The sequence below is a fragment of the Heterodontus francisci genome, chromosome 1 (genome assembly GCF_036365525.1).
Source record: "Heterodontus francisci isolate sHetFra1 chromosome 1, sHetFra1.hap1, whole genome shotgun sequence".
In the NCBI taxonomy this organism is placed as follows: Eukaryota; Metazoa; Chordata; class Chondrichthyes; order Heterodontiformes; family Heterodontidae; genus Heterodontus; species Heterodontus francisci.
Genome location: NC_090371.1, coordinates 280,028,310 through 280,051,490, shown reverse-complemented (window position 1 = coordinate 280,051,490; position 23,181 = coordinate 280,028,310). Strand labels below are relative to the sequence as shown.

The 23,181-nt window shown below is 44.8% G+C and overlaps 1 protein-coding gene across 13 annotated transcripts in view; it reads right to left on the bottom strand.

Annotated features, from left to right (window-relative positions):
• Positions 1 to 23,181, bottom strand: part of bmpr1ba (bone morphogenetic protein receptor, type IBa) — a 471,306-nt gene that overhangs the window by 11,709 nt on the left and 436,416 nt on the right. For all 13 annotated transcript variants that reach the window (XM_068046063.1, XM_068046061.1, XM_068046079.1 and 10 more), the window contains 6 exons: positions 15,124 to 15,220; positions 12,884 to 13,022; positions 11,644 to 11,836; positions 4,355 to 4,652; positions 2,859 to 3,034; positions 1,024 to 1,154 (listed from right to left, as the gene is read on the bottom strand). In XM_068046063.1, coding sequence (XP_067902164.1) covers positions 1,024 to 1,154; positions 2,859 to 3,034; positions 4,355 to 4,652; positions 11,644 to 11,836; positions 12,884 to 13,022; positions 15,124 to 15,220 — 1,034 coding nt within the window. The remainder of the gene's footprint in view (positions 1 to 1,023; positions 1,155 to 2,858; positions 3,035 to 4,354; positions 4,653 to 11,643; positions 11,837 to 12,883; positions 13,023 to 15,123; positions 15,221 to 23,181) is intronic.

Sequence of the window (23,181 nt, the reverse complement as noted above, 5' to 3'; positions counted from 1 at the left end):
TTTCTGTAACCTCCTCCAGCCCTACAACCCTCCAAGATCTCTGCACTCATCTAATTCTAGCCTCTTCTTCATCCCTGATTTTAACTCCTCCACTGTTGGCGGCTGTGCCTTCAGCTGCCAAGGCCCTAAGCTCTGGAATTCCCTCCCCAAACCTCTCTGCCTCGCTACTTCTCTCTCCTCCTGTGAGATGCTCCTTAAAACCTACTTCTTTAACTAAGTTTTTGTCACCTTCCCTAATATCACTTTATCTGGTTCAGTGTCAAACTTTGTGTGATAATCACTCCTGTGATGTTTCTACTTTGTAGACTGAAGTCCCACAAAGCTTCACAAAGGCTTGATGCCAAACCAAGGAGCGAATAGGAGGGATGATGAAAAGCTTGATAAAAGAGATGGGTTTGAAAGACAGTCTTAAAAGAGGGGATGAAAAGGGAGTGGTGGAGGGATTTATGGTAGTACTCCCATAGAGTTGGGCCAAGGAGTATTGCTAGACCCAGGCCACAGGTAGGTCAGGGTAGGAGAGATCTTGCAGGGGAGGGGGTGTATGGGGGTTTGGAGCAAAGGGAAGGGATGACTCTCAGCAGGGACCCACTTCCTGATGCCGGGTCCCTTGTTCAGGCACTAAGTGCTTTTTAATGAGGGACCCCCCCTCCCCTCCCCCACAGAACCTCCAATAGGCGTTCCTCCAGCAGCAGCTGCAACCTCTATGGTGACACTGCAGCTGCTGTCCTCCGACTGGCTGGCAACTCTCCGAGGGCGGTACTTCCGATGACGGGATCCTTGATCCTGTGGAAGACCCACCACTGTCCATTTAAGTGCCTGTTTGGCACTAGATTCGACCGGCCTTCTGCAGGATTGCTTTTTCCAGACGTCGAGACCCGTGCCACCAGAATAAAACCTCAGCCGAGATTTCCACCCATCGGTCTGGGGTGAATTTGAATTGGTTTCAGAGATGACAGGACAACATACTGCCTTATCGCAACAGCCACCTACCTAATACTAGTCTTTAACAAGCATGCACCTTACCTCATCACTAGTCCATCGATTGGGAAATGATGGTCTCAGCCGCTTGATGCAAACAACTTCCCTCATATCTTCAAAGGATGGGTCGCTGGGCACCAAGTCATGATACGGGAGCTGGTATTCTTCAACAATGCCTGATGACAGAAATGGATACAGCATTGGCAAACCACAAATACAAGATGCATTCTATAGAAATACAACTTCAGAAATTTCACCTCCACACTTCAGTGTTTCACACATGACATAAATCCCTTGGCATGTGCAGTCTGCTCTCAAGTTTATGCCAATCCTCGGTTTCTAATCAACTGATTAGAAAAGGTTTAGGAACAGGTGTAGTTCAGCACTCCCTGCCCCAACCCCTGCAAGAACTCCTCTCAACAGCCTGGCTGCAGCTCTCATCTGTTTATTGGAGGAAGTGCGGTGGGGGGCGGGGGGGGAGGTGGTAAGAAGTGGAGAGAGGGAGATAGAACCAAGCGAGAGACGCTTCCACACATTTTTATCTTAAATGTGCAATGGGAAGGTATTCCTGTGTGAAACACAGCCACAATTTGATGTCCTGTTAGCACAGAGTGTGTCGTCTGCTGCTATGCTTGGCCAGACTGCCAACTTCAAGGCATCTCAAGCAGCAACCTGACATTGGAAGGTGCATCTTAAAAATACTGGAATCATATACATTTGTCACCATGTAAACACACTCTCATTCAAACAAAAATCGGCGTGTGACATTTTTACAGCTGTGAGTTAGTCAGTGACGTTGCTGTTTAATGATTTCCATGCTGCTGCTCCTCATCAGACAATAGCAGCGAACTTTAAAATGCTCAGTGTCCCTGTAAGTGGCTTCATCCGATGGGACAAGGCTCTGCTCGCCACTCCCCCTCTCACAGCCAGTTTACAAGACAGCACTCAATCCTCAACACACACACATCCATTTTTTTTCCAAACAACTCTAAACTCCACTCCCACTTTCACCCTTCTCAAGCATTTATATGACCTGAGCAACATGCCTGACTTAGGAAGCACAAATTCACATGGCCAAGGCTGTCAACTTTTATCAATGACTGCAATTGCGAATTGCTCACATGTAATATTGCTCCGAAAGTTAGAATCTATTCATTGTTTATATTACATCTGGAAGCAGGTGAATGGGACAACTTTGGTCACTGCCCCCTCTCCCCAACTTCCTCGAGTAGTTTGTACAATTCATTACAAACAAACTAAATGAAAAAAAAATTAAATAATCATGGGAACATGAGTATTCCCCTCAAGCCTGTTGTTTCATTCAGTTAGATCATGGCTTATCTGTATCTTAACTCCATCTACCTGCCTTGGTTCTGTAACCCCTGATACCGACAACACCTCGATTTCGAATTTCTTATCCCTGTTTTCGAATTCCTCCGTGTCCTCCCTCCTCCCTATCTCTCTACCTCTTCTAATGTTACAACTCTCCAATATCTCTGCGCATCTACATCCCCAATTTTAATCGCCCCCACCATAGGTGGCCATGCCTTCAGCTGCCGAGGCCCAAAGGTCTGGAATTCCCACCCTAAACCACTTTGCCTCTCTACTACTCTCTCTCCTCCTTTAAAGATGCTCCGTAAAGCCAACCTCTTTGGCCAAGCTTTTGGTCACCTGTCCTAATATCTCCTTATGTGAATCAGGGTCATAATTTGTTTGATAATGCTCTTGTGAAGCACCTTGGGAAGTTTTACTGCTTTAAAGTCACTCCATAGATGCAAGTTGTTGTTGTTACCTAAAAGACATCTTCATGGACTCTTCCTGGGCATGCTTTGCATTCCAATATGAATAGAACATGAGACACAAGAGAACAAGAGCCTTACCTACAGACACACAACGTCGAGCTATCTCCCAAAGGATGAGACCAAAGCTGTACATGTCTGCCATGATGTATGACTGGAAATGGTTCTGGTTGAGACTTTCATCCAGCACTTCTGGAGCCATGTAACGTTTTGTGCCTACCCTGGTGTTGAGGGGTATGTCTACTTCATTGGTGTCACTGTACAGGAAGGGGGAAGAGAGTTAAAGCTCTTTATTTTCCCTGGTTTACCTCTCATGACATTACTTAATGATATTTTTAAATGTCCCTCTTTCCTGTGGTTTTAATCAAGTCATTAAAAAGAATGTTAAGCAACCCAAGTGCAGCATAACCAGAGACACAGAGAAGTGTGACGGGTATATTGCCAGTATAACTGAAGTTCTAGTATAAATGCAGACTGAATCCAGAATCAGAAACCGGAGCTGATACTGATGCAATGAGGCCAGAGAAAGAGGTCTCATTTCAATGTCACTGCTGTTGGGGAGAAGCTAGATGAGAGAGAATGAAATGTAAGGATGATTAGAATGGCCAAATGAGGATAAACCTTTTTACACAAGTGGTTAGGATCTGGAATGCACTGCCTGATAGGGTGGTGCAAATAGAGTCAATAATCGATCTCAAACAGAATTTGATAAATACCTGAAGGAGAAAAGTATTGTAGGGAAAGAGCGGGAGGGAATGGGACTAACTGGATTGCTCTTTGAAAGAGACTTGATGGACTGAATGGCCTGCTTCTGTGCTGTACGTTCTATGTATATAAGTAATATTGGGAAGAGAGTCTGAGAGGAGATCAAACTCTCCAACGGAGAGAGAGACAGAAAATCATCCGTCACTCTATTTTGAGGTCAGCTCTCACACTTCTTGGCAGCTGGTACAGGAGCCCAGAGAATGTTTGCCTCGCGTGCTCTCTGAACCGGACTTCCCACTTGATTTACACTCCTGCCAGGAATTTCCTGGAGGTGGTGTGGGGTCTCCTTCTTGGCAAGGAAATTGAACATGGGAAAGGGAAGATTATTTTTTCAAATTTAAAATCTGTGACTCTAACATTTGTGCAATTATCCGAAGTATTAAATATTATTTTCATTAATATTCTTCTCTTGGGGCATTACTCCTGTATTAGACAGGTGAGGCTCCTCTGAATGGCAGGTTAATCCTGTAAGTAGTTGAGCCAGACAGACTGGGAGTGTCTTGGGTTCAGTCTACAGTTAGTCAAAAGATCTCAGTTCAGGTCTTGATCGGAGAAGTATAACATTTCTCCTGGGCTCCCTGGACTTGGCCTGATTATCCTGATTATCGGAAGACGTGCATAGACATTAAGTTGAACTGCAAAGTCTCTCTTGGTCAAATGGCCCACTGAATAATAGTCACTTGTAGTAAAGGGGGTACCCAGTGCACCAGCTAGGAGGTCAGTGTCTTGAGGAAAGAAAAGCGGGGGGAGGGGAAAATTGCACCCAACAAAAACTGAGAGAGTTTGTGGCTTTTAAAAGGTACATAACTCGCCTGATAAATTTGACAGCCAGACCCAGGTCAGCGATACAACACATTCCGTTCTTCTTCACCAAGATGTTTTTGCTTTTCAGGTCCCGATGGGCAATGGCTGGCTTTCCCTGCGTGCCAAAGATCTCAGTGTGCAAGTGGCAGAGCCCACTGACTGTTGAGTATGCCAGCTTTAGCATGGCTTTTGTATCAAGCGTTGTGGACTTTAAGTAGTCGTAAAGGGACCCATTCTCATGGTAGTCTGTGATCAGGTACAGCTGGGTCCAGGATCCCGTTCCTTTGATGTCAGCTGCAATGAAGCCTAAACAAAAACAAGACAAGCACCTGCAATGTTCAAACAAATCAGCCGATTGAACTCTGAGTAAATGATCTTATTGATATTTTAGGAAGGATGTCATGGCCCTGTAGAGGGTGCTGAGGTACCAGGGTTGAGGGACTTGGAGAGACTGCAGAAGCTGGGGCTGTTTTCCTCAGCGCAAAGAAGATTAAGCAGAGATTTAATTGAGGTGTTCAAAATCCTGAAGACATACAGAAGATGTGGGGGGAGTCCAAAATTGGGGCCGTAAATAAGACAGTCACTAATAAATCCAATAGGGAATTCGGGAATAACTTCTTTACTCACAGTGTGGTGAGAATTTGAAACTCGCTAACATAGGGAGTGGTTGAGGTGAATCATATAGATGCATCAATGGGAAGCTAGATAAATACATGAGGGAGAAAGGAATAAAAAGATATGCTGATAGGGTGAGATAAAGTAGAGTGGGAGGGGGATTTTGTGGAGAATAAACACTGGCATAGACTGGTTCACATTCTCACCACTCTCTGGGTAAAGAAGTTTCTTCTAAATTTCCTATTGGATTTATGAGTGACTATCTTACATTTATGGACCCTAGTTCTGGTCTCCCTCACAAGTGGAAACATCTTCTCTACGTCTACCCTATCAAACCGTTCTATAATTTTAAAGACCCCTATTAGGTCACTCTTCGGTCTTCCTTTTTCACGACAATGGCATCATTGAGATCAGTAACTCACTGAGTAACCCTGCCACTTGTGAAACATTGCACTAAGCTCCAGTAAACTGCTTTGCAGCTGCAAGACAGGATTCCAACATGCTGTCTAGGTAACGTGGAGAGCAATGAGCAAAGTGAAATATAGTGGGATTTCCTTCTGCGTTCATGTCACACTCTCATTAGCTAAATGACAGGAAATATTGACGTCTCTGCTGTGACATTCAGGCTGTTTCCTCATTTGTTAAGGTTTAGCTGAAGGTCATGTGAGGTCCCACTGGGGTTGAACTTAGTGATCAGTGCTACAAGGTCACCTGAAAGAGAGGCACCTAAAACAAAGCCAATATACTCCAGTGAATTGTGGAAATCAACAGTGTGGATTCGATTACATACATTCTGAAAGTCAACTGGAGCCTAGGGAGCAATCTGCAAGACTTTGATAGACTGAATTACTCAGCTCTCTGAGCCCCACACTTTATCCAACATTATTTAAACTTTTGCACCTGCCTGGAACACACATAGGTAGCAGGGAGGGGGGTCATCACCATGGGCACACTATGTCGAATTTATGCATTTATTATAGTAAGTCACAACAGATTCACCCAACTGGATCACTTCAGGTCTGTCAGTATCTGAACTATCACCTTGTTTAACCCAGCTCTTTAATAGTATTTGTCAATTATTAACATTCAGTGAATTGACAAAAGTTGCAAAATAAAATGTAACAATGATGTGCACTAAATCTATTGGATACAATAGGATGTCTGATGATCGTAACACACGCAAAAAATGGGTTCCCCAATTGAAACGAGAATACATATTTTTGAAAAATGTTTTTTTTAGTAGAAGCACAACTGAAACAAGCAGGGCCTTTTGAAATGGCAGTCAGCCACCCCTTGGAGCTGCACACCTGGAGTGCAGACCAGGTGTAGTCTTCAGCTGAATCAGGATTACACTAGGGGGTTGCCAAACTCTAGGATTGTCCTCAATTCTCCAGCGATCAAAGATTAATTTCCTGGACACAGCTGCGAGCAAAACGCGGGAGACTAAGTCGTAGGGACATTAATAAAGTAATTATTTTCATTGAACACCTGCATTTAATAGTTATCAAAGTATTGGAGCTGGTGGGGATCGGGTGGAAAATGGCTGTTCGACAGGGCGGGGCAGTTGGAGATCATGTGATGGAACCTTTAGAAATACGTCCGACCAGAGTTGCCAGCAGGTTAGAGATTAGAAGAATAATTGGGTCTGCAGACGTAACTCAGTTCCCATTTTAAAGTGATACATGCACTCTGTCCTTATTTTCATATTACAATCATTAATTCACATGGCCACATTTGGAATGGAAACAGCCCATCTAAACTTGCCACGTTGCAATGATCTCCTCCTGCCTGTGGTGGTGCAGCAGTGCGGGTAAGAGGCAGTTCCCATTATAGATGTGTCACAGGAATTTATAATGAAAAAAACTGGCAGGGAAGGTACATAGATGTAAGAGTTTTTAACATGTTTACAGATGAATTCTACCCTTGATCTAAACGATTGCCCTACTTTGTGAAGTTCCCACGGTGTTCATTAACTACATTAAAGGTGTTATATGTGCAAGTTATTAAAGAAGGTCTTATATAGAAATAAAGGGAACAAGGGTGAGATGATCTGACTCCAAAAATAACAACCCACATAGCTGACTGCATCTGTTTCTCATTTGTAAAGATAAAGATAAAATTAGGAAAAATAATAGTTCTTGGAAATAAGTTCACAGAATCAAGTATGGCCATTAGCAGATGCTTTCAGCGATGCCCAGTATGGGGACAGAGCAGTAGATGCTTTGGAATGAGTTGCTCCAATCTTTCCTGGAACTAAGCTGCAAACTTCCCATTGACTGGTACTCTGGGTTTATAAATAGGGACTCACAGTCAAAAGGTAATGAGAAATCTGAACAAGGAAATCATCAGGCCACAATTAGGGTACGCCATTTCAGAAGGGGCATGAATTGCCATAGAAACTGCATCGTGTAGTTTCACCAGGGTGCTAGCAGGGATGGGGAACTATACTTTAGAGTAGAGGAGGGGGTGGGGGAGAACTTGACATTTTGAGACTATTTTCGCTGGAGCTGAGAAACACAAGAGGTTTTGCTGCAGGTTTTTAAAATAAGGAAGGGTGTTGAATAAGAATTATTTCTCTAGAGGAGTTAGTGATGCTCCAAACTCTTGACCCTCGCCTTCCCTGCAGATATGGAAGGAGTCTACTTGCACACTAGGTCAGATAGCAAGCGCTACAATCTATCAAAACTGAAAGGAAAGGCAAAAAGCTGTCACGCCCTGATCAGAGAACTCCTCTACGCTGATGTATAGTCATAACTCTAAGACTCTATGATGATGCTACACTAGTCGCACACACAGAAACTCAGCTACAAAGATTCATGGACTGTCTCTCCCATGCCTGCAACTTGTTCTCCTTGACTATAAGCGTCAGGAAAACTGTGGTCGTGGGACAAGGTGTTGCATCTCGCCCCTGATCACACTAAATAACACCCCACTGGAAATGGTTAGCAAATTCCGCTACCTTGGGTCCACGGTGACAGCCTGTGCCTTGATGCAGAGCTCGATACACACATAGGGAAAGCAGCAACCAGCTTTGGTCAACTTGAAAAATGTGCATGGGATAACACCAAACTGACCCACAGACATTAGCTTAAATTCTACCACGGCAGCTGGGGAATTTAAATTCAATTAATTAAATAAATCTGGAGTAAAATGTTAGCATCAGTAATGGCGATCATAAAACCATTGGATTGTCATTAAAACCCCATCTGGATCACTAATGTTCTTCAGGGAAGGAAATCTGCAGTCCTTACCTGGTCTGGCCTACATGTAATTCCAGGCCCACAGCAATGTGGTTGACTCTTAACTGCCCTCTGAAATGGCCGAGCAAGCCACTCAGTTGTACTCAAGAATGTGGCTAACCACCACCTTAAAAGGGCAATTAGGGATGGGCAGTAAATGATGGGCAATAAACTCTGGCCTTGCCAATAGCATCCACATTCTGTGAGTAAATAAACAAAACCACTCTAGCAAACTCTCTCTCTCTGCATTTTTTCTCTCTACTAATCTTCTCTTTGTTTATCTTCGCCTCTTTTTCTTTTGATGGCCCAAGTGAGCTAAGGTTTATACACTGGCAGCTTTCCAGTTGTGAATGTAATGCACACTCTTCACGAGTGAGACTAGCCAGTAAATGCGAAAGGACATTTTTCAGACAGAGAGAAGGCAATCACATCCGACCCCAATCCTATCCCCAGCTAAGGTCCACATACATATTATTTCTAGCTGCTTTCACTGGGAAGCCCTCAGAAGCATTGAAGTCAATTCAAGTGGCTCCCTGCTGCTAGTCTGAAATCAGATAATGCCACACAATCCATGCTCAAACCTAGAGCTGAAATTTACGGTGCCGCCATCGTAATTGGTGGCGGAGCCGCCATGATAGTCAGTGTGGTGGCTCATTTAAATGGCCAGGGTGGACTGCCCACCTCGATGACGTGGAGGGGTCGGGTGGTCCATCCCCGGTAATGGCGCCACCACCCTTTGCGCAGGCGCTGACGCCATTTTTAAAGGGCTTCGAGCCCTTCCATTTAATTTAAATATTTAAAGAGGTTACAAAAATTTTTTAAAACATTTAATTTGCCCCCCTCCCAATAACCATGCAATACATTACTTTCCCTCTCGCACCCCCCCCAAAACACTTCCCCTGCCCACCTGACCTTCCACCCCCCACCGCACAAAGTTCATAAACTGTGCACTGTAACCCTTCCCACCATCCCCTACACCAATCAGATGAGTTTGACCCTGCTCCCCACTCCCCCGCAGTGGAAAATGTACCTGCTCCCCCCTCCCCACCAGTGATCCGAAGGCACGGGAGTGCCGGCCACCAGCACCAATATCACTCCGGGACAGACGGCGGGAGTGCAACGGTCATTAATTTACATATTGAAATTGGGCTCCTGTCGCTCAGCAGCAGGGTGCCGCCACGAGGCCTCACCATCGCCTGCAATATGGGTCGGGCCCTCCCGGCATCGAGGTCCGTGGCGGGCCTCTCCCAGAGGCATTTTCTGCCCCCCACCCGCCACGACCCCCAGGGGGTAAAATTCAGCCCCTAATGTCACCCTAAATCTCATCATCTCAGGAATGCACTGAGCCAACGTATTGCCTTGCAAGGGACGATTTGTTCAACAAAATTGACTGTGCTTCAGCTCGAAGGCAAGATGCTCATTTGGTGTGAATATTTTCTCCCACTCCAAAAATTCCCTCAATCATTGGCCTCAAAATTCTACTCAGGCTGCACCACCAACAAGAAACTAGACTCCAAGTTTGCCAGTCAAGATCAGCTTCAGTCCATTCAGACATCAGAAGGATGAGGCCATTAGATCACTGGTGTACAAAAGCAACAAAGTCAAGTTAAACCTTTAGAGATCACTGGTTAGGCCTCAGTTGTACTGTGTCCAATTCTGGGCACTACACTTTAGGAAGGGTGTCACGGCCTTGGAGAGGAGATTTATTGGAATGGTATGAGGGATGAGCAAAGAGACTGGAGAAGTTGGGATTGCTCTCCTTAGAGCAGTGATGGTTAAAGGGAGATGTAACTGAGGTGTTCAAAGTCATGAGGGCGCCTTTAGATTAAATAAGGCAAAACTGTTTCCACTGGTAGGAGGGTCAGTTACTAGATAACACAGATTTAAGTTAATTGGGATTAGATTAGGAAAACTCATCTTAATCAGCGTGTTGTTATGATGCAGAATGTGCTGTCTGAAAGGGCGGTGGAAGCGGATTCAATAGTAACTTTCAAAAGGGTACTGGAGAAATATTTGAAAAGAAAAAAAATTGCAGGGCTGTGGGGAATGAGCAGAACTAATTGGATAGCATTTTCAATGAGGCACCACGGACACGATGGACCGAACGGTCTCCTTCCGTGCTGTAAAATTCTATGATTAGCAAACATGGGTCACCAGCATTATGCCAGTAGGGGGCCTAACAGCAGCACACACACCAATGATCTGCCGGAATATTGGGAAGGGAGTGAAGAAGCCAATGGTACTGACGGTGAAAAAGCTCATATTTTTTTAGTTTAGTTTAGAGATACAGCACTGAAACAGGCCCTTCGGCCCACCGAGTCTGTGCCGACCCATCAACCACCCATTTATACTAATCCTACACTAATCCCATATCCCCACCTGTCCCTATATTTCCCTACCACCTACCTATACTAGGGGCAATTTATAATGGCCAATTTACCTATCAACCTGCAAGTCTTTGGCATGTGGGAGGAAACCGGAGCACCCGGAGGAAACCCACGCAGACACAGGGAGAACTTGCAAACTCCACACAGGCAGTACCCAGAATTGAACCCGGGTCGCTGGAGCTGTGAGGCTGCGGTGCTAGCCACTGCGCCACTGTCAGATAGGAACCAGTGGGAGCCACTGTGGAAGGTAATCTCTCCCCTCCCAGAATCGATAATCCATTGCTACAGGATGTTCAGGCCTTTCATGGGATCTCAGTGGCAGAGTGTTCATCCCAGATCAAGCATGGACACCCATAGCTGGACTGCGTAGGTCCCCATGATCCTATCAAAAAATGGCAAACTGGAAAACTGATCGGGATGGGGAAATATTGATAGAACTGAGTCCATTGTGCTTTTTGAATGACCCCCCCACCCTACCTCAATCCCCACCACCAATCACCCCATTTGGAAATATAGCCCAGTCTCATCTAGGATCCACTTGGGACTTTGGGATTTTTGACACCAAAGGTCAGATTTTCTGATTGCCCCTCGCCATCCTCCAGCTCTCACAACCCTCGCGATCTCTGCATTCCTCCAACTCTGACCTCTTGCGCATCCATGATTTTAATCACTCCACCATTGGTAGCTGTGCTTTCAGCTGCCTGGGCCCTAAGCGCTGGAAATCCCTCCCTAACCCTCTCTGCCTCATCGCCTCCTTTAAGGCTCTCCCTTAAAAGCTCTTTGACCAAGCTTTTGGTTACCTGTCCTAATATCTCCTTACGTGGCATAATTTCAAATTTTTTTTAATAATGCTCCTATGAAGCACGTTGGGAAGTTTTACGAGTTAAAGGCGCCTTATAAATACAAGTTGTTGTTGTTTAATGCTGGTGGCAACTCAAAATGGAAGGTCACCAGCATTGCAGTAATGCCAATGATCGGAGATCCTGTGTACAGACCCCACGTATGGGAGGGAAGATGAATGAAAACCTTGCTGAGCGTCAGGTTGCGTTGACTCACCAAGGATGTTCTCATGCCTCATTAGCACAGTCTGATAAATTTCTGTCTCTCTGAACCAGCTTGCCTCTTCCATGGTGAAGAACACTTTCACGGCAACTTTCTCACCACGCCATCTCCCCATCCAGACTTCACCGTATCGCCCTTTCCCGATCTGCTTCACCATCTGAATTTGCTTAGCTATCGTCCTTTGCACCTGCCGGATGCAAGCATGAACAGCAAAATCCTTAACGCACTGCTCGAAAATACTATCGACACACAATTGTGTGCGTGTATGTGTAACATAACGAGGAATAGACACAGCAAAAAGTTGTCGGAGTGTGATAGAAAAGATGGGAGATATTAGTGAGTGAGACGGAGTGAGTGAGTGTGTGTGTGAGTGCATGTGTTCCTGTGCAAGCGTAAAACTGGTTATGGCCTGTTTCCGGGAATGCAAACATCACACGCCCAAACCAGGAGGCCCAACCCTCCCCTCGAATTGGGCTTTGAGCCGCATTGTAATGATGCGGGTGATCTGCTACTGGCTGTCACTCCTCCAGAGGCAGCTTGCCCATTGTTACAGTTTTAATTGGGGCCACTGGCCAAGGTGAGGTCCTGGGGGTGGGGGGGCGGAGTGGTAGAAGCCTATCAGAGGGAATGGGGGTCAATAGGTCAGCAAGGAAGGTGGTGGAGCTGGGTGGACAGCCACTTCAGCTGCTCTTGGATCCACAGGAATGTCTGGCAGCAGTCCCTGCTTTGCCCATAGTGGTCACTGGAGAATCCTGAGCACAGGCTGGGAAACATGGCAGCCAATTTGTGCACAGCAAGATCCCACAAACAACAAATGTAATAAATGACCAGACCATCTGTGTTCTGTCTAAAGGGGTGTCGGTTGAGTCAAATATTGGCCAGAACCCGCCTGCTCTTCTTCGAAACAGTGATGTTTTTATGTCCACTTGAGATGGCAGAGGGGGCCTCAGTTTAACGTCTCACCCAAAAGACCACATCTCCGACAGTGCAGCACTCCCTCAGTACTGGCATCAGAAAGTGTCAGCCTGGATTATGTGCTCAAACCTCAAAGGGATACCAATCACTTCACAAGTACAAAAAAATTATCAGAGGAAGAAAATGGACTCGAGACTGGGTCAAGTTTGCATGCATATTCATGGCAGTGCACAAATATAGAGACAGTGCTCTGTCTGAGTAACTGCAGGTATAGAAGAGCTAGTGTAAAGGTTTGACACTTGAAGTACAGGATGCTTACCAGGAGAGGGAGCCCGGAACCGCTGCCTGAGCTTTGTGACTGTTCGATAAGGTCCTTGAGGGATTCTCCTGGTGGTATGAAAGTCTCATCCTGCTCAATGCCCATATTGTAGCGTGGCCTTTCCTCTTGTCTCTTATACCTTAAGAGAGAGCAAAGCATCATCAAAAAGGCTTTGATAATCAGCAGCCGTTGTCTAAATAATGCGTGTTTACTGTCCTCTGGCCTTTTCTCCAATGATATTTTCTTTAATCAAAGTGCTGCCTTCTTAAAGCTTTGAGAACACACTGACCCCATGTTTGTGAAAGACACCACTTTGTCTTTGATGATTAGCTTCAATCCAGTCAATTAATCTTTCTGTAGGTGTATATTTTGCCGCCCAATCTCAGATTAATGTTAGGCTTTTCTTGGACATGAAGACAGAAAGCCTAATGATAAATATCCACGGCATCTGATTGCCCTGCTGAGGTTTCACAATTTCTCGGTGCTATTTAAATGCATTTTAAAGACTTTTTTTCAGGGGGGGGGGGGGTGGTGGTGAGGAGCAGATTTACTCGCTTGTGATTGGATGTAAATATTTGCCTGGGTAGAATATGTAGAATCACGCCACCAATCGCACCCGCTTCAAGAAATGCTGTACTTGCTTGGACAAAGTTATGAAAGGCAGACAAAATAAAAACCATGCTTCTGCATCTTTAGCATTTTGGTTACAACAGTTCGAGCGGTCACAGGAAGTGGATTGCTGCCAGTTACTGCAATGGTGTACCCACACCAAGACCAAAAGTGGCACTCACCGCCGAGTGTCTGAGTGCAAAGTGCCCAAGTGACAGTATGGGTGTGCAGGGTGCCGATATGGAAGCGCAGAGGGACAGTGCTGGGGCGTGGAGTGACAGAACGTCAGGCGCAGAGTGACAGAGTGTTGGCGAGCAGAGTGACAGGGTATGGAGGGCTGGGTCTGAATCTGCACATGGGTTCCTGCTCTCAGCCGTGTCACTGTAGAGCAGCACTGAGTAGCAGGCAGGCAGATAGAGAGGGAGAGCTGGTCTGAGGGGCCACAGACAGCAGCACTGCTGGAGCCACCTGCGGCTCTCTCCTCGCCTCCGTCAGTAGGGGTTCAGTGGACGATGTTGGACTATCTCTAAAATGCTGCCATGAGTAAATCAATTTCCAATGGTGGACTCTTGCAGCCCTTGTTGTAATGTTGCTGTGAACTAAGACATGTGCAATGCATTCTGTGTGCTTCTCCATGGGGTGTGTCATGGACAAGGGTGATCAGAACACAAGGCAAATGTCCCAGGGGTCCTCTCAATCCTTTGCCATATGTTCAGCCCACATAGAACCGCAGAAACCCCAGAAATAGAATGGCATTTAATACGGTTTTCCACCAATGTTACAGGAAGACTCCCTGATGAAAATTCACCTCCCCCAGCTAATTTAAAACAAGCACTGTGAGTTAGACAAAGGGCTCAAACTGGTGAAAGGGAATTTTAGGATTGGTAGTAGCAGGTGCAGCTTCACACACAAAGAATGGTCAATGTTTGGGACATCCCATTTAAGAAATAATTAGATACAACAATGCAGGCAGTGCACAGTTGCTCATGATGGATCAATTAAGAGGCTGAATGGCCTTCCTCATTGATAAGTATTGTCATTTTGTGTATCTTGTGAGCGCTGGAAATTGGCAGGAAACATATTTATGTTCGTTGATTCTCCTCTTTGAAAGCTGAAGTCCCTCCAAATCTCACAAGTAAATAAAAACAACAGCTTGCATTTGTATAGCACCTTTAATGTAGTGAAGCAATCCAAGGTTTTAAGGAGCATCTTAAAGGAAGAGACAGAAGTCAAGAGACGGAGAGGTTTAGGGAGGGGATTCCAGAGCTGAGGCACAGCCACCAATCAAAGAGTATAGAAATCTGAGATGCACAATGGCCAAATTGGAGGAGTGCGGAGATCTCGCAGATTTTTGTTGGCCTGGAAGAGATTGCAGAGATAGGGAGGGGCAAGGCCTTGGAGAGATTTGAATAAAATCCCAGACCGGCACCCAATGCAGGTCAACAAGAATGGGGCAGGGCAGGGGAGTGGGGGGTGATGGGCGAATGGGACTTAGTGCGAGTTAGGATACAGGCAGCAAGGCAGGAAGGGAAGTGAAAGAAAACTACTGTGTGCAGAGAGGGTACTTTCTGAAACAAACGACTGATAGTCACTGCATTATAATCAAACGCCGATAACTGCACGGGACTGACCTGAAGTAGCAGAATATGATGAGAAGAGCGAGGATGATGCTGCAAACAGTAACGGAGATCAGCAGTGCGATGTGGTGGGTGCTTCCATCCACAAAATCTGTGTGAAGACACGGAGAGTGAATCAAAATAAAACTACTTTGTGTCACTCAAACAAACCCAGAACAGTTTATAGGGTGCAAACCTTTCATTCAGCAGTCTCAGACTTGGTTTTATGAAAGGTAAAGCAGCAGAGTAATATAATCTAGAAAAACAACTTGTATTTATATAGCACCTTTAAATGAGTAAAAACATCCTAAGGGCAGATCACAGGAGCGTTATCAAACAAAATTTCACACCAAGCCTCATAAGGAAATAACAGGTCAGATGACCAGAAGTTTGGTCAAAGAGTTAGGCTTTAAAAGCAGCATCTTAAAGGAGGAAAGAGAGGTAGAGAGGTGGAGAGGTTTTAAGCGGGAATTCCAGGCACAGGCAACTGAAGGCACAGCCACCAACGGTGATGGGAAGGAAATTGGAGATGCACAAGAGGTTAAAAATAGAGGAACTCAGAGAACTTTCACCCAGTAAAAGTTTACTCACAATGAGTTCTGGAATTTCTTTTTTTAATCTAAGTATTTTTTTATTGATACATGGTTCAGCTGTCTAATCTACATGTTTAGAAATTCTTTTTCACAGACGCCTTCTCCAAAAGGCCATTATCGCTGAAGTATTTCTCTTTCATTGTGTATTGATGATAGCATTTAATCTGTTGTTGTGCATGAATGATAAGGAAACTTCACCCACACAAACTGCAAGAAAAAATGCTGCTTTTATAAGGAGGAGGGATGAGCTCAAGTTGAAATCTAAAGCTCAAATTAGGTCCAGTGCAGGTTAATTATTAACCACCACACAAACCTAGTAATTATTTGATGTTATGCCAGTTTTCACCAGTATAAAACAGGCGCCAAATTGTTCAATATAGCAGGCAGTGTGTGCGTGTGCGTGTGCAGTCAATACCAGAATTGTGCCATGCATCATATTTCTAAAAGATTTCCAGGGAACTTGGCATATGCAAATAAGGGGCCTAGCACTTTTACAGAATTGGACTGCGCTCAAACAAGAAAACACAGTATACTTGCAGACTAAACAGCAGTCTTTAAACGGACGGGCCAGCACAAACTTATTACGAGGCCATTATCCTTAGAGATTCCCTCAATGCACAGACTTTAGCGTGTCTCATTGTCCTGGCACAGATTAATGTTAAATCCTTTCAGTCATTTGTTTGTTCTTGGAGCACAAACAGCATTGACAAGACTGCACTTACCACCCATCTCTAGTTTCTGCATGTGCATTAAGAGTCAACCATATTGTGGACTGGAGTCACACTTTAGATCAGCTTTAGTAGGTGTAGCAAGTTTCCTGCCCTGAATGCCATTAACGATTCAGTTGAGTTCTTATTATAATCCAGCAGCTTATAATTTTTTCAATGCCAACCCACTAGACTTAAAACTTGCCTTGGTGGGATCTGAACTCATGACAGCTGGGGCTGAATTTTCGGGCCCCACCAGGAGAGGGAACAAATGTGGACGGGGCCCGAAATTACTGGTGCTGGTCAGCATGCGGGATTCGGGCCGACAGGGATATCCGCAGCCACGAGGCAGGTAGTTGATCAGGCTCGCTAAGAGTCTTTTTAACTGCAATTAAAGGAGGCCTACTGGAATTTTCCAGTCAGCCTCCAGTCTCCCGAACCGTCGGGGGTGGGGGGGTGGTAGCGGGGTTGCAGTTTAACTGCCTGGAGGCAGCCTCCCAGTGGTAGGTGGGGTGCCAGGACTCCATATAGGCCTGGAGGCCCTCCCTGTCAGCCTGACTGCAAGAGCAGCCACAGGCATCCCTGTAGAGGGATTCTTCCCCCCAGCCCACCTCCACTGCCCCATCCCAGAATGGCAGCCTGGCCACAAGAACCATTTTATTATTTAAAGTTTCAAAAAAGTTGAAGAGATGGTGCCTCTACGTTGAAGCGTCCTCTCTGTTACTTACCTGCCATCACAGCATGTGACTCCTCTCAACCTAGAAGGCCTCTGATTGGGCCTCCAGCTTTGAGAGCCCGTCAGCTGCCCTTAATCGGCAGGGAACCTGCCTCCATGCCAATTAAGGGGCAACTCCGTGAAAATCCCAATGAGTGACTGTTTCCCCCCAGAGGCGGGTTCAAGACCCACTAACAGTCCCAACCTCTGTTTCCCGCCCCAGAGGGAATTTCCAGTCTCTGGTTTTTTTAGTCCAGTGCATTAACCACTACCTTAGAACATCAAAGTTAAGGTTCCCAGTTGTTTTGGCTGTGTAACTAGTTGACGCCCGTCAGTCTACGGAAGAAGGGTCTGCTAGGTTCTGGCAGTCTACTCGGTGTTTAAGTGGGAATGTGTTGCAGGGACCTAATGTCTAGAGATAGACATGCCGTTTGCACTCAAGGGAAGAAGGAAGCAATCCAAACTCTATTGTTTTCCAATCAACAATTGCTCCATACCTCTCTACTAATTTGCCCACACCAGACATTGTACCACAAGGGATTAAGACAGAGTCCAAACACAGGGACATCCTCAGAATTAGTGCCCAACGTTAGTACAGTTGTCTTGAGTTACCATAGGACATGGGGTATGCAGCAGTGTTGTGCATACAAGTGTCATGAGATATTCAGAGTTTCAGAGTGAGATGGAATCAGTGTGCAGAGAAATAACCAGCCAGATTCCTGCCGATCTAATGTTAGTCTGCCCCAGCTTTGAGCCTCGCAAATCCTCCAGCTTTAGATCTCCTGAATCTCATCCATGACAAGGCAAACACATTTCTATCCTTTGCATACCCAGGGAAAAGTCAAACTGCCACAGTCATCACCCAAGTCTTCCCTCAGGTTGGAAGCATCTTGAGATCATAGGGATTTGAATGAAGCTCATTGAGGAGAGTTCAGATTCACAACCCAAGGCAGGCAACCAGTGTCACATAGTCTGGTGTGAGTCTGCTGTTCTCAATTCCCATTTACATTAAATAAAAGAGCATCCACTTCATCATCTTGATCAATGCTCATCAGGTGTATTATCTGCTGTCCTTCAACACTCATCAGCTTCAATGCTGCCCAGCTATATTCTGACCGCAAAGGAAATGCTGAACAAGATGAACGGGACGAATCCTACACCCATTGATCTCTCCTGAAATAAAGCTATTAGATTTCCACTTCACAATCGCAATGCAAAAGTAAAGATTGGCTTGCTCCTGGGGGGAATATTCTCTTACTGTCATGCACTTCTGCTGAAAAAGACTGCCCCTTCATGTGGAGCACCATGTTTGGCAAAATACCTGCTGGACAATTCTTAATCAGTTCGGATCTGTGTCCACAGGAGGACCATGAGGAGAAGTCAAAAGCTAATTAATGGTTTAGGTTTCAATGGAAAAAAAATCTTGATATCTAATCATTTAGAGAATCCGAGAAAAAATGATTGTGTCATTCCCTTCCATTCGCCATCAGCACAAAACAAATGGTGTGAACAGTCTCTGCTCTGTTGAAGCATTAGCTGAAACTGAGACCTGACTCTAGGGGGTTTGTTTCTCATATCATTGCCTGACATGCCTGACTGCAATCTCTCTTACATCGTTTATCAACAGTTTAGCATTTATGCTCGGCAATTTATTTCTTATTGAAATGTGTGGTTTGTAACGATTTAAGATGTCAGTACCTATCAATTTGAAATGTTTTGTGAGTTTTAGGCTGGAAGAGTATATCTGGAGCAATGACATTACAAGAGAGCGAGCTTGCTCTTGAATGTAAAGGGCTACCCTCCAGCAACATTATATACGCACCAAAGAAATGCAATGGCCCAACATACAGTGCATCTTATATAATTAGAAATGACATTACTTCCAAGGTTTTTCTAAGGCGATGGACTGACAACAATGAGTGCACCAGACATTCAAAGTATAGAGGGTTAGAAAGCTAAATACTAATTCTAGACAAGTGATTGATTAGGTATACCTTAAAACCATGCAAATCTCCAAGTGATTTTTTTTTTCTCTCTTCACTTTTACCAAGCATTGCATTGTAAAGTTATGTACTGCTGTGTGGCTTGAATCTTTAAACCAATATTAATAGAACTTCTTGTGATGAAATTGGCCATCATTCCAATAAAAATGACCACTTGCAGTGTAAATATATCCAAAGATTATGTGACGTCTGCAATCAATGGTTAATTAGATTATCTGAAGTTCTGTTGGATTCATCCTCTCAGGAGGTTTAAATGGGTGAGTGGAAGCCTGTGAAATAAAGAGCTTGCATTTATATAGCGCCTCTCATGACCATCGGATGTCTCAAGATGTCTTATGGCCGATAAAGAAGTTTTGAAGTGTAGTCGCTGTTGTAACGTAGGAAACATGGCAGCCAATTTGTGCACAGCAAGCTCCCACAAACAGCAAGGTGATCATGACCAGATACTCAGTTTTAGTGATGTTGGTTGAGGAATAAATATTGACCAGGGCACCAGGGAGAACTCCCCTGCTCTACTTCAAAATTGGGCCACGTGATTGTTTACGTCTGGCTGAGAGCAGACTAGGCCTATCTGAAAGGTAGCACCTTCAACAATGCGGCACTTCCACAGAACTGCACTGAACTGTCAACCTAGATTGTGTGCTTAAGTTCTCCCTGTAATCTGGTCAACATTTATCTCTCAACCAATAACACGAACCAAAACAGATAATCTGGTTATTTATCTGTTGGCTGTTTGTGAGAGCTTGCTGGGAATAAATTAGCTACTCCGTTTCCCTACAATCCAACAATGACTACACAGAAAAGGTGTTTAATTTACTGTGAAGGCTTTAGGATGTCCTGAGCTCATGAAAGGTGCTACATAAATGCAAGCCCTTCCGGAGAGGAGTGGAAAAATTTGGATGAGAAATTATGCAAATAAAAAGAGAATGCAAGCTATTTCTGTCTATCTGGTAGCTGCCACACCATGGGGGGGGGGGGGGGGGGGTGGATTTTATGTGGACAACAGGGATCTTGGCTATCAGCTAAAGCGCCAATGAGAGCCCCGCATTGCCTCCTCTGGGGAAGGTCTGCCAGTTTACATGCCAATTAGGCACTTAAGTGGACAACAGCGGGCCTTCACCGGGATTAAGGACCCTGGCGATTGAAGTCCCACCTGCTGAGAGCTGTCAGCCAATCAGAGGCCTGCAGCTCTTCCACTGAGCAGTGCCACCATGGAGGCGGTGACTGCTGCCGGTACTGGACTCACCAGAGCAAAGGGACCCAGGGTACAGATGAGTCAGAGTAGGAGGGATTTCGTGGGTGGAAAGGGGGTCGTGCGGAGGAGGCTGTAGGAGGATCAGCAGCAAGCGCAGGGGGTGGCTCTCAGGGGGCCCCCTCCTTCCCAATGCTGGGTCCTTTGATCAGGCACTAACTGCCTTTTATCGAGGACACTCTCTCTCCCCACCCACCCCATCCTGCAGTCAGCAAGCAATCCGCATAGGTTTGCTTGTCGTGCTCCCAGCGGCATGAATTCCTTAACTGGGCATTAATTGCCCCTTAAGGGCCTCAACTACTGGCAGGGTGGGAAGACCAGCCACGGGCCTTCCCGCCACAGACTTAATTGGGGTGGAAGCGGGATGGTAGCGGGTTCCCCCACACGCCACCATCCTGCCCGATTAAATGCGCCCCCTGCCTCCAAACCCACCACGGGGGACAGCATAAAATCCCCCCGCCCCCCCCCCATGTAGTTGGTCTTAAACTCCAGATCCAGTTGCAATCTACAGCACGATTTCTGAATGCAGATTGAAAAATAAGGAAGTAAATTAGTCCTAAAAAGAGTTTTAACAGGTTTTCAAATTAAAGGAAGGAGGGATGTAAGTTCCCAATAAAGAATAACTGAAATCCCTCAACATTAATCTAGTCATTACTTTAAAACATGTAACATTACTGAACACACAAAAATTCTTAGAGGCAAAGTGGCTTGCTTTAATGATGTTGCACTTTGGCTTAATTGGTAACGCTCTCTCCTCTGAGTCATAAAAGATGTGAGTTCATGTCCCACGCCAGACCAAAAGAGGCTGCTGTTCTGGCCAATAATTATCCCTCAACCAACATTGTTAAAACATTTAAATCTGGTCATCATCACATTGCTGTTTTGTTGGAGCACGCTGTTTGTTTGCTGCGGTTCCAGCATTACTATAGTGACTACACTTCAAAAAGTACTTTATTGGCTTTAAAGCACATTGGGATGACCTGAGATTGTTAAAGGTGTGAAATCAATGCAAGTTCATTTTTGAACAATGCGCTTTAGCCATTTAAAAAAAAATTTGCAACATTGCTTTGAAACTTCAGCTTCTTTCACCCACGTCATGTCAACTGCATTCAGCTCTCCTGCCACTGTGGAGTTAAAAAGCCAAGGAAAACATACTTGAATGTTCAAAGAATAACTAATGTTTGACACAGTGGTTCTCGATCAGTCTTCAGTTTTGCTGTGATCATAAAAAGCTGAAGCTGCCAGATAACAAGTACCTTTCCTGCACAAATTCAAAAATCTCCTGACTTTGTGATGCTGCTAAAACCATTCTTTTTGTCACAGCGACATCCCCAAGAATATCCAGGAGTCTCCAGGAATTAAAGATTAATCTCTTGAGCATGGTGGCAAGTAAATTTCAGGAGAAAAGTCATAGAGGTAATAAAAGATATGGTGTATCTTTTTCCATTTTCTTTCAATGCTTTTGTTTATTAGTTATAAAAATATTGGAAATGGGGAAAAAAGGCTCTTTGACTTAACGAGCTTTCCTCTGAACCACCTCATCTGAATCTTAGCACCAATTTCATTGATGCAGACGCGTAGTCTGTGATTACATCAGAGCTGATCATTAAAAGATACAGATCAGTGGGGTTTGGCTGGCATTCAAAGGGTGTTGCACCAAAATCTAAATGCTTTAGAGGCTCGGTCACTATGTGCAGTCCTTCTCCATCTCCAGTTCTCCATCATCTTCCCAGCCCCCACCCTCCAATCCATCACCAGATCTCTAGCCAAGGAATCAGAAAAAATGTCACTATCTCTGTCCCTTTTAGGGACACGACAACCGGAAAACCAAGCTTCCTCTCCTACATTATCTGCACTTAGCGTTTTTCAATATTTGTACAGAGAGGGGACAAGAAAAACTGTAGAATGGCAGATTTATGACTGCCTATCCTTTTTTAAAGGACTGCATCATGCTCACGTATTTAACTAGACAGAGACCAGCAAGCGAACCTTCATACAATATTTTCTTCAGTGTGTTGACTGCAGTCAGTCAGATATACGCAAGTGCCATTGCGCTGGGCAGATTTGTTCAAAAATATGTTCTTTTTGGAAGAAAAATAGATTGGGTTTATCGACAACTGTTCTTGCTAAATTCAACATTACTATTCCATAACCACAAATAGGAAGAGGTCCTATTTTTCTGGATCAAGCTGATATGGTTTCAACGATTTTGCTGGTCTAATGCAGATGATCGTTAAACATTTCAGAACTTGGCTAGATATTCTCTTGAGCTCAACATCACCACACACGACTCTAAGTGGACCTCATGTCCCTTGTGACCAGGGGTTTACCTTTACTGCCCAATATCAAAGTGATATGATAGCATGATTTGGGATCTGTAACAATGAGACCTCTGATTGTGCGTGCTGATAATGTAAACTCACATGCACCTCCTCACTTGCTGTATTTTCCAGAAGGCATTCCTGAAGCCAACTGCAAATCAGCAAGTTGGTTCATTTTTAAATGTAATATATTAACAAACAGGATATAGTTTTCAGGAAAAATTCTGTTTTATTCCTGTCGTTCCTGATTTTTATCTCTCTATCCCTAGCTGGGATTGTTCTTCTTAGAGCAGACAGGCTAAGAGGAGATTTAATAGAAGTGTTCAAAATTATGAAGGGTTTTGATAGAGTAATAGGGGAAACTGATTCCATTGACAGGCGGGTCGGTAACCCAGATGATACAGATTTAAGATAATTGGCGAAAGAATCAGAAGGGAGATGAGGAGAAATTGTTTTTGTGCAGCAAGCTGTTATCATCTGGA